An 11528-nucleotide genomic window follows, 5' to 3' on the forward strand; every position below is an offset into this window, starting at 1 on the left:
CTGGAACTTCCTCCGCACAGATGTCGCAGTGAGCCCTTCTCTCTCAGCGTCTCTGCTCCTGCACCTCCTTCCCTCTCCGTCACCTCTCCGTCTCTCCTCCGGTTCCGGTGACTCATGGCTGCTACAGACTCTGAAGCGGAGCGGCTTCTCTGGCGGCGTCTCTGTCCCAAACGCACTGACCATTAGGACGGCAGAGCTTCTGATTCCTGGGACGAACGCGGCCTCAGCAGCAGAAGAAAAAACGTGTTTACACATCCTCGTGTCACCCACACACGTTGGCCCGCAGCCCTCTGATGAAGCAGCACAGTTTGGTGGAATGTACAGCAGAAGGGGTAGAAAGAATGAAAAAATAAAAGGGCTCCTGAGCATCTCCATGGAAACAAGCTGGTGAGCAGCATACTGTCAGAGCGGGAGGATGAAGCCAGTCCTCATTAGGGGAGCCGAGCCACGCTACACACGCCGGCCGCTTGATTCCATCATTAATGGCTCGAGCTTCCACACGGGACGGAGGGACGGGCTACACCTGGACCTGGGGATTCCTCCAGCAGGAGTCGGTAGCCTGCAGCCAGCAGCGCCCTCAGAGGCTTCCTCATTTTAGACTCATGCCTCCACAATATTCCTCAAACTACGACGAGAATGTCTGATCTGATGAGGTTGCAGCTCTGGTTGCTCACGTTTCCTCCCACTCCATGGAATTATCGGCTAATTTTCGACAGCCGATAATTCCATTAAACAGCCCCTGGAGACACGACGATCTTCACACACTTTTCGTTGGGTCTTCTACTAATTCATTTGGCTGACTGACCAGTTTGGATGGGAGGACGTGGAGGGGCAACCAATACTGTACCCGCAATCTGACCCTCCTCCTCTGTACCAGCGCAAACACTTGATCCCAGAGCGATTTCTCCGCTGTTGCCAGCCAAACGGAAGCTCCACATGTATTTGACTTTGTTTGGATTCTCGTGCTCTTCCGTTCATCTAATGTGGGAAGAGAAGCGTGAAATGTGCCGTCAAGTTTTTGAACAAAGTAGCATCCGATTTATAACCCGCTCGACTTACATCCACCTGTACTTACAACCACAGCCAGCAGATGCATCACATCATACGACAGTTACGGCACAGTCTCCCAGCATCTCACTCTCACTCAGCCATCTACCACTACAGTAGCACCTATAACCCTTGTGTCGGCTATTTTGACTGGCATTCGACTTATGTCCAATCTGACTTACGCCTGGTTGGTCGGAAACCAATCCCGGTCGTAAGTCAGATGTTACTTGTATAGTGACATTAAAAATACGGTAGAATCAGGTTGAAATTCAAAAGAATTTGAGGGGTGAGATTTTCCAAGTCTCTGACACGCATATCGGCCGATACATGTCTTTTCATTAGAATCTGGTTTCCACATACGATCATAAAATACACAGCGATTCTGACAAGCGTCTTATAAGTGGGTCAAACCCAGCCGCCATCTTGAGGTACCACATACTGAATCGGTGGAAGTCGCAGCTACATCAGCTAGTTGTCGCTGATAAAGTGCACAGCAAGGTGAAGTGCAGATACTTCTATCCCAGTTAGTTCGAACCCTCGCGTGGAACCTGGTTGAAAGCTACATGCAGATTTAGAGTTTTTCGTGATGCGTGACAACGAAATGGTCGGGTTCTCAGTCAGAAGCCCCTCATGCAACAGAAGGTGCGGGACATGAGCGCTGTGGAGACCATTCCTGAGCGAACGTGCCGTTGCAGCGCTCCTCACAGATACTTGTGCGTGTAGGGTTTTCACAGTCTTCTAAAAATTCACAGTTATTCAACCGGGTCAAGCGAGTGTGCGTTTACAGATGTTCTCAGCTCACAATAACCGGCATCAATCCTGCGCGGCGCTGCCAACATTCAGCTCACTTCTCCACGTTCACCCTTCCACTCACTCAAACGCCCACGCGGCTCCGCTCCGAACCCAACGCGCTGCACACACCAGCGGGAAGGATTAAAACCACCAACAAGGACTCTGCTCATTTCTATTCAGCCTCTGTGGAAGAACACAACAGGAAACACCGTGATGAGAATGTTGATGGTGTCCATGCCGGGGCGTCTGGGTCAGGACAGAACTCTCAGTTGCAAACTCTGATGCAGAGAACCAGTGCCGCACTGAACACGGAACATCCAGGCGGTTTTTTTCTTTTAAAAAAGCTCACGATCAACGTGAAGTGTGTGTGTGGTGAAGCAGCTTATTGTGTAGACGCAGAGGGTAGCGTAGCGTGGTCGACCCACAGAGAAAACCCATTTCAGTCGCCTGTTCTGGAGCTTCTCTGTAGGATGTCTCTGCTCCCCTCAGAGGAGCTGCTCACTCGCTGCATTCCCACGGAAGAGTTGTGGCAGGTGTGCAGGCATAGACCGCCTCTTAGCTCCAGCTGCTGCCCCCGTGACTCAACCTCTAACGGCCCATTCCTGCGCAATGTTGCACACAGATCCGGATAATTTCCTCTGTATTTGTGCACGTTTCCACAGAGCTTACAGACACGGGCCAACCGGAGCAGTACCACTGGAAACCATGGGGGGCAGTGCTGCTGTTACTACCTGATACATAGCTCTAATGAGACACGAAGAAGACATGACAATGAGGAAAATTCTCCGTCCTCCAGTGGCAATATATCTCACACCGACCACCGCCTCCTACAACCCCGGCTCTGTTTCCCTCCTTCGTGCAAGAGCTACATGATAAATTGGGAGGAAAACATGCGCAAAGAAGACGGCAGCACTTGATTCTTATGTAAGAAGTATAGACTGGGCAAAGTGAGTTCCTTTGTCTCTCTGAATGTGGCCTGACCTGATAAAAATGAAGTGACACGTTCACTTCTGAAAATATTTAGCACTTAAAATGATCTAGTAATTAGAATTTATGTTGTCCTTTGATACGTATAAAGGAAATAAAGTCTCAACAGAATGCAATACATGCCTCCACCACACCTCAAACAAACATCTGCGATAACAGTTGTTATCTCCTCTTGCGAGAAAACTGCCAGTCAGAGAGCAACACTCTCACAGTGTGATCTTTGCGATGCACCAACAGCGCCTGAAGCGATCTGATGTCTGCTTTAAACTGACTTCTGAGCTTTGGTGGGCCACATTATTGACTTACTGGGCCGGATTTGGCCCCTGGACCGAGAGTTTGACACACGTGATGCAGGAGGTTTCCAACCATCCAGCAGACTGTCCAGTCTCTTCAGTGGTGAACAGCGACCACTAGAGGGCCCAGACATCAATGAAACCTCACATCGGTTTTGAAGCAAGACTGCCCTCTAGTGGGCTCACTGTTTCATGAAGCCTCACCAGCAGGTTCAGGTTAGGAGAGCAGAAGACACCAGTCTCATATCCCTGCCATCATCACCGCTGTCTCACTTGCGGCAGCAACCGCGCCAACACTTGTTCCTGTTAACAGCTGTGTTTTTAGTGAAGCAGTTAAATGAGGCTGTTCGGGATGTGCGATCACTCCTAAAAAAGAAACTACCCAAAAGCGTCTGAGACATCCCTCCGCTGAGATCCTCCTCTGCACCTCGACAGCGCTCACTACCTCTTCAGTCAAACGCCTTCCACACAAGTGAAGCGAGGCCGACCGACCAGGTCAGCCCCTGCACCAACACCGGGGCTCACAGGAGAGGGCTGCGAGGGCCACGCTTTTATAGGCAGCTGGTTCCTCAGGACACGCACAAGTGTCAAGACTCAAGGATCGATGGCGGAGCGGCTCCATCCGTCCTCTCCGGGGCATCATGGGAAACACTGGATAGAACTGCCAGCTACTGCTCCGGCTTGGAGTTGAGTTGGTGCTGAACAGGTCCAGCGTCTTCAGCTGTGACATGTGACTTCGATATCAAAATGGATCAAGATGAAGATTCCAGAATCTAAAGCACTATTATTCAGTTATATACTTAAGAAATCTATTGAGTTCATAGACTACTTCATCCCACATATTTTCCATTCCTCAGTGTGAACTGTGTAAATTTCTAAATTTCCTTCTCTGTTCTGAATGTTTCTATGACGGTCACCATAGCCGACGTCAACCAATCTCTAGGTTCCTCCCCCCCAAAAAACGCAAAAACGTAGGGGAAACAATGTGTCTGTTCTGGAAAAGGTGGGTCCTGGGATCACAAAGGCCAAGAGCCCCTGGTGTAGAGCATGTTCCTGGATCTCCACATGGACAACCACAGCCGAGACCCACGGGGCTTGTCTCAAATTCAGCACCATCTATGGTTCCGTTTGAGCCAAGAACTTTGGTGGAAACAGTGGACTTGACCCAGAGCAGCCTGACATTAAACACCAGCAGCCAACTGTCTTCTGAGGACCTCGATGGTGATGTGTTGGAAGCAGAGCGACCATCCTGGTGCTGGGAGGAAGCCTTGACTCCAGTCAATGTGACTCTCATTATGGAGTCACAATTTGATGACCTGGAGTTGGCCTTTGACCTCTGTGGCTCATGGGCCTGGTTCAGAAGCAGCAAGGAAAAGTAAACTGGACGTTATGAAACACAACAAACCAGTGAATCACCGAGGTAAAGCACCTCGCAGGTGACCGGATGCCAACACTTCAGACACCATCCCAGGTGCTTTATTGCTCTGTGCTGTGTTTCATGGGCCTGTCACCGGAGGAAACACAGTAACAGGTCTAGATCTGCCCTCGAGTCTCCTCCAGAAAGTTTGGCATTTTCCTGAACAGACTCATCTGCTCAGACCAGATCCTGCTCACTGATATTCCAACTTCAGGGAATGCCACCACGTCTAACAGCAGGCGTGATCTGAGACTCTGACTGTGGTTGGGCTTCACAGAGCGATGGAGTAACTGCTCCTAAATCTCCTCCAGCGGTGACAACAGGCTTGAGTGCGGGGGGTTTCCTCCCTGCTCCACGGACGCACCTGATGGACCACATCAGGCAAAGACTGATGACAGCCATCGCAGGTGAAGCTGCTGCTCTCCGTGGTGATGAGAGGATTGATGCCAAGCCGTTTGGTCGTCATGTCAAGATGAACATCCATTGAGAAGGAGCATTGCCTCCCTCTCTCACACACACACACACACACACCTGTGAATGAAGACCTGCCGTTCCTCCAACGCTGAAGACAGACCGCACCATTTTTCACATCAACCTGTTTCAGAAGCGGACGGAGAGTCTCTTACCTTTCGGCGAGTCTATGCAGCGGAGACATTGGAGCACACATGCAGAGCGTCCTCACTGGGAAGAGGCGGCCACTCGTGTGCGTGTGCGTGTGCGTGTGAGAGAGAGAGGGAGCCGGTGCTGCCTCTCTGTTCCTTTCTGTTTCTTGTCAAAGCCCCACCGTGGAATGCAGAAGAAGAGGAGGTGGAAGAGGAGAGGGGGAGGAGGAGGAGGAGGAGGAGAGGGAAGGCTGAGGAGGGAGCAGTCTGCCTGGCTGGGCTGCTGTGGCCGATCACCTGGAGCAGTGTTGAGCTCCGCATTTACTCCTCCACTGCAGCAGTGCGAGGCAGCGGCGCGAGCTGCATGTTCCACAGGCTCCCACGGCTCCACGCAAAACACGGACGCGGATTCATCACCCGCTGGATTCAGGATTCTGCAGCTCTGTTGCGCCACCCGCCCCCTCAGCATTGCTCGCCGCTTCCCCCGCCCCCGCCCCGCCTCCCATCGGCTCGGCTCCAGGACAGACAGGCAGGTGTCGCCGCGCCGCTCGCTCCCCGTCGCCTCGCTCATGGGGTCACGCCTCACTCTGATGACATCACCTTCTCACCGCTCGGCTGACCCGCGATGACGTCACCGCCACGTGCGGCTGTTTCAGGAGCCGAGTCCTTCAGCACATGCAGGACTTGGTGATGGTCAGAGCTCTCGCCAAACAATCCAACGCTGTGAGCGAACAGTTCAAGTTCATTACTTCAGTTCGGTGGGTCTGGTCGCTGCAGAGGAAACACACCTGTGGACACGTCTCCCGTGTCCTCGGCAAGTCATCTTGGAGCGGAGGAGCGGGACCTGCCTGAGAAGCGTGCGATCGATTTTGGGCCCGGCGTGCGAGTCATTGTTATTCAGATGGAGTCCGAGGGCTACTTCACCAACACTTGAGTGCTCCCTCGCTTGACCGTCGTGGTCCAAGGCTTGACGCACAAGACAAACTCAGGGAGGGAAATCAGATTAGCTCCGAGCTGATAGAGGAGGAAACGCAGAGCCCCATGAGTCATTTTCCTGTTTCCACTTCCAGTCACCGGAGAGAGATTCCTGGGGTCGTGTCAGTCTCTGCACACCCATCAGAGACCTGTCAAAACACTCTCCTTCATCTCCATCTTCTGGACCAACACTCTCTGGTCTTCCTCACTCACGTGTCCCTCATTCCTGACCTTCGAGCCTCAGTATCTTCATCTCTCCAGCCTCCAAACCTGCATCACTGCAGTGACCTCTACTGTCCTGTGTCAGGTGATGGGCTGATGAGGCTTCATGAAACAGTGTCCATGTCTTCTGAGCCCACTAGAGGGCAGCCATAGTTTAAAATTGATGAGGTTTCGTTGAAACGGTTGATCAGTTCCTATGACTTTAGAGGAGATAGAGCCCTCTAGTGGCCACTGAAAGTAAGGACACTGTTTCATGAAGCCCCGTCAGTCGATCACTCCTGTTGCTGCTGTGATATCACAGTCCCCTCCACCCCGCATGCACTCTCTTCTTCACCTCCATCATCGCTTGTTTTTCTTTGTAGTTAACCCTAAAAAAACAGAATATAAAAACTCTGTTTCACCCACAGTATCTAACTGAGATCATTTAAAAACCCTGGTTATATTTCCAGGGCATGTCTTCCTTTAATTTTGGTAATGTTGCGGTCTGGCCCCGCGCCTGGCTGCGGCCCAGGATCAGGTGATGTAGCGCTCCTCGCGAGCCGCAGCCTGGATGAATCCATCACGCTACCCTCAGCCTGTCGTATTGGTTCTCCACTCAGATCAATGTATTATCTCGAGTGGCACGTTTCCCTCTCCTGCTGCGCTCTGCAGGTCGTCTCACCGCGACTGTGGATCAGGTGCTCGCCGCCGCCGCTGCTGCTGTCGGCTGCACTGATGGATCATAGCTATGTATCTCTCAGCTGAAGAAGCTAGCTCTTCTTTGACTAAGAGAATGAACTGAACTGAGGAGAATTTCTATTACTGTCTACTGGAGCGGTGTTGAATAACAAGATATTTCATCAGATTCTTGTTTTACTTTGTAATTATTTATTCACAAATTTTGGCTTCAAAAGTAACATTTTTGTAACTTAAGCTCTCGTAAAAACAATAAGTCAGATGTCTTTTAAATGATGAAAGCAGATTTTGTTTTTACCCGTGGCAAGTGTTAGGGCCCAATAAAAGCAGATTTATTTAGGGGTCTGAATAGTGATGGGCTGATGAGGCTTCATGAAACAGTGTGCTTACTTTCTGTGGCCACTAGAGGGCCCTTTCTGCCCAAAGATCGAAGGAATTCAACAATACATTTTAAACCAAGACTGCTGGACTCTGCAAACATGGACACTGTTTCATGAAGCCTCATCAACCCATCATTACTGTCGGGTTCAAATCCTTATTTGTAACACACTCAGTTACAGTTCAGTTTCAGTTTTACCTGAAACCACGTGGATTGGGACCAGAAACTACTACCTGAACTACCAAGTGCAGAGGTCCTTGAATGCATCGCACCTCAGCTTCAGTCATGCATCACTCCGCAGCTGCTCTGGTGACATCATCTTCTGTGCTATTGTTCCTCGTCACTGTTTTTATTTAAAGTCTGTAAACTTTCCTGAAGTGTCTTTTAACACACGATAAGACCTTGAACTTGCTTGTGACGTTTCAGTTGCAACACAGAACCACACTGGAGGCTGAGTTCCATCCCACGTGACTGAAATCTGACTGTCTTTAACTTGAGTCTCCAAACCCATGAGGCTGAGCTTTGCTCCTCAGGAGAAAGTATCTCCTCCTTATCTCCACAGGACACAAACTCACCTGAGGGTTTCACTGGTTCAAGGTCAACAACACTTGGGCTGGATTATTCATAAATGACAGCCAGTAATATCGTCATGATGTGAGCAACAATAACTCAGCGGGACAAACTCATAAATCAGTGTCATCTGATGTTATTGTGTGTGCAAATCTCTGGAACGTTTAATTCTGGTCGTTTACTTTGACACAGATTTATTAAACGCCAAGAGAAAATGTGGAAGTTGAAATTGATTAAATGTGGAACCGTTCAAAACAAACGAGTCGGAAGTGAACACTGCCCCCTGGTGGTGAAGAGACTCCCGAGTGAGGGACAGAAACGAGAGCCAATATTTTGCATGAAAAGCTGCAGCCATCTGAGGACCTCCTCTGCAGCGCCGCTGCGCTTGTTAGCTTTGACATTCCCTCAAACCATTCCAGCTCACTAACTTTCCACCTCAGCCTCGAGGAGACGGTGAGCAAGGGAAGATGGAGGTGCAGGTGGACGGAGGAGAGGAGCGGATACATCGGGCGATCTTCACCGGACCGAACAACAACAGCCACTGTGATCAATGACAACATTGATAGCTGGTTTGCCTTCATTTGGAGACGAAGGATTGAGTTCAGCAAAGTGCGGCTCTCGGGCCACAGTTGGCCTCGTAGCTGAGGCAAAGCGGTCCTTGGCGTTCAACTGGGATTTTGATGAGTGTGCAGAAATCTGTCATCATCTCTTGTGTCCTAAATATATCCCTCATTTTTCTGCTTCATTTAAGGAGGATATCTGATTATGGAATTACAGCCATTCAATTATTTTGGGATGTAAAATGACATTTTTATGGACTTGTATTAGAAGAGGAAGATGACCTGAGTGGATCTATGTTCCTCCTCTAGCTTCCCTGGGGAGTGGGAAGTCTGGGCCTCTGTTCTCTGGCCGCTGCCTCCGCGACCCAACCTCGCAGGAGCCGTGAAAGATGGATGCAACGCTTCATTCTTGTGTGGAGGATATGTCCTGGCTGAACAGACCAGCTAGTCTTCCACCCGGGCCGGACTTTGGAGCTGGCATGTCACACACAAGTTTTTGCTTCAGACCAAATAAACTTCACATTTATTTAAGACTGAACTGTGTCCTCAAACATGGAAAGAGTCTGAGCAGAATGCCTCTCAGACAAGTCCCTCCCAACGGCAACAGCTTCAGAGCGTTGAGGCTCAGTGTCTGCTCTATAGTCTGCTCCTGCCTGAGAGCAGAACACTAATCTCTGCTCTCTCAATGGGCTTCACTTCAAGCTCTTGCAGGCCACACAAAATGAGGTGGGCCTTCACTCGTATGGGCTTTTACTGAGAAGAGCTGGGACGGTGCTTGAAGTCTCCCGACAGAGAACTTTAGTTCTGCAGTGAATCGCGGCTCTTTACTCCTCAGGTTTGTGGCTGAAGACACTTCCTCCCTGGTGGATCCAGGTCTCAGCAGCACTCGCTGACCTCTGCAGAGACAGTTTGCCTCATGAACCGGCCCCTCTGCACCCTGAATTCTCCGCGCCCCCCCCACCACCCTGTTGAGGTCGCGACGTCATTGATCCTAGCCAGCTATCTGTCCTGCACATCGAATGGATCGACCGCGCGCCGCGGAGCGATCAGCTGTGAACACCAGCGATCGATGTTTATCTGTGTGTTCACAGAGTGTTCGCTGAAACGTGTCAGCGACCTGGAGACAGCCAAGCCACAGGCGAGTCCTCTGAAAGAGTGTGGCCCCGGGGCCACATGAGGCCCTCTGCCTGTGTCAGTGAGGCCCTCCACCAGAGAAGTATATGCTATAACACACTTGTTACATGTTATAAGTGAAATATTGTTTGATCTGTCCCCATGAATCGCTCCTTAGTGAGACTTTTGGCCACTTCAGGCCACCGTAGATCAAGCTACTCGAGCTACCTGCTTGGGCTGATCAGGCTGAAATAAACAAAGGTGCGCTCGGAATGGACAATAACCAGGCTGGCAATGGCTTGCAGGTGCCTGTTCACTCGCGTCATGCTAACAGCTATTAATGGCCGTACTGAGATGTCACACCAAACTGGTTCAAACAGCAGCTCTTGGCCACTCATTCACTTCCTTATGGTCACGTAGCTTTGGCTTTATGGTGTTGTGCCATCATTCGCCAAAAGTGAATGCAGCTATACTTCTTCTTCCTGGTATGACAGCACCAGCTAGCTTCTAGAGCTCAGATGAAGTCACAAGTGAGACCAGCTCCGTCATCATCATCATCCTCTTCATCACCTTCATCATCATCATCACCTCATCATCATCATCATCATCATCATCATCATCCTCTTCATCACCTTCATCATCATCATCACATCTTCATCATCATCACCTTCATCATCATAACCATCACCATCTTCATCATCATCACATTAATCACCACCATCACCTTCATCACCATCACCATCATCATCATCACTTTCACCATCAACGTCCTTCTTAACAGCCATAAAAGCCAGTGAGGGAGTGCTGACATCACCAGTCACACTTCACTCTGTGTTGACACGGCGTTGGTCCAGCTGCTAAAGCACCAGGAGAACCCTGAAATGGATTCCATGTTTATAACAGTCAGGGCTGAACGATACACACACATTTCCTATCTTGACATCAGAAAGGTGTGACAGGGAGTTTCGTGAAGCTCAGAAACATGCGCCCCCTTGTGGTCACGCCATACAGATGACGGTTGATATAATGACCTGACTCTGATTTGGTCTCAGAAGGAGCCTCATAAAGCAAGTTTGATGATGATTCATGTTTGAACTGTGATGTCACGGGTGATCCTCAGCACTTGCCCCCCCTGCAGGTCGTTAGACAAACTGCACCAGAGTCGTCCGCCTCTTACCTGCGTCCTTGTCAAAGAGCAGGCAGCACTGAGTCTGCAGTAACCATGGCAACACCTGTGACAGATGAAAAGATGGATGACAGGTGGAGTAGAATCCAGCTGAGTCACACGCGCCTCGCGCACCATCACCGACCTTGATGGACAACACACACACACGCTGACGCGCACACGCACACACGTCGCTCGCACACGACACCAAAGGTGAGTCACAACTTCCCGCTCACCTTCTTCAGCGCTGACATTTTCCCGGGAAGCCCCATGGACGGCGGGAAATGCGCCTCACGTCTCCGTCAGGTCCAGGTCTCCCTGGTTTCCATGACGTCCGCTGTCTCTGCTGCGCCGCAGACGCAGTATCATTCTCCGGAGACTCGGGTGTTGTTCCGGTCACCGCTGGCGAGGAGGACGCAGCTGGTACCGGCCGCCATCTTCGCCAAGTCCGCGTCCTTACCTGCGGGGAAATCAACATCCCGCTGACGTCACGGCAAACTTTCCATCCCCACTGGAATAGCATATTCTATTGTATTTGTTCTCCTCACAATTTTACCTGAAATGTTGAAGAAAAAAGAACCAATTTTATTTTTTCTCTCTTCTCTTCATCTAAAAGCTGCTTCTATGTTTCCTTACCTTCTTTCGACACCACCACTCTTCCAGCTACCTCAGTGTTTTGGGTTATTTATTTAAGTCATTTCCATCTTTAATGAAAGTGGGTGAGATCAGAG

The 11528-nt window shown here is 50.3% G+C and overlaps 1 protein-coding gene across 6 annotated transcripts in view; it reads right to left on the reverse strand.

The window, feature by feature from the left end:
* LOC128768762 (disks large-associated protein 2) overlaps positions 1–11222 on the reverse strand; it is a 67703-nt gene extending 56481 nt beyond the window's left edge. For 2 of the 6 annotated variants that reach the window (XR_008416279.1, XM_053881898.1), the window contains exons 1-2: positions 11034–11220; positions 10810–10864 (exon numbers count right to left, since the gene is read on the reverse strand). Coding sequence is in view for 3 of the 6 variants with exons in the window: in XM_053881898.1 (XP_053737873.1) it covers positions 10810–10864; positions 11034–11069 (91 nt within the window). In the remaining 3 variants the exon portion in view is untranslated. Of the gene's footprint in view, positions 1–5162; positions 5548–10809; positions 10865–11033 lie in introns of those variants that run through there. The other 4 variants (XM_053881894.1, XM_053881893.1, XM_053881896.1 and 1 more) reach the window with 4 other exon arrangements.
* Between the last annotated feature and the right edge of the window lie 306 nt (positions 11223–11528).

Source organism: Synchiropus splendidus, chromosome 12 (genome assembly GCF_027744825.2).
Source record: "Synchiropus splendidus isolate RoL2022-P1 chromosome 12, RoL_Sspl_1.0, whole genome shotgun sequence".
Taxonomy (NCBI): Eukaryota; Metazoa; Chordata; class Actinopteri; order Syngnathiformes; family Callionymidae; genus Synchiropus; species Synchiropus splendidus.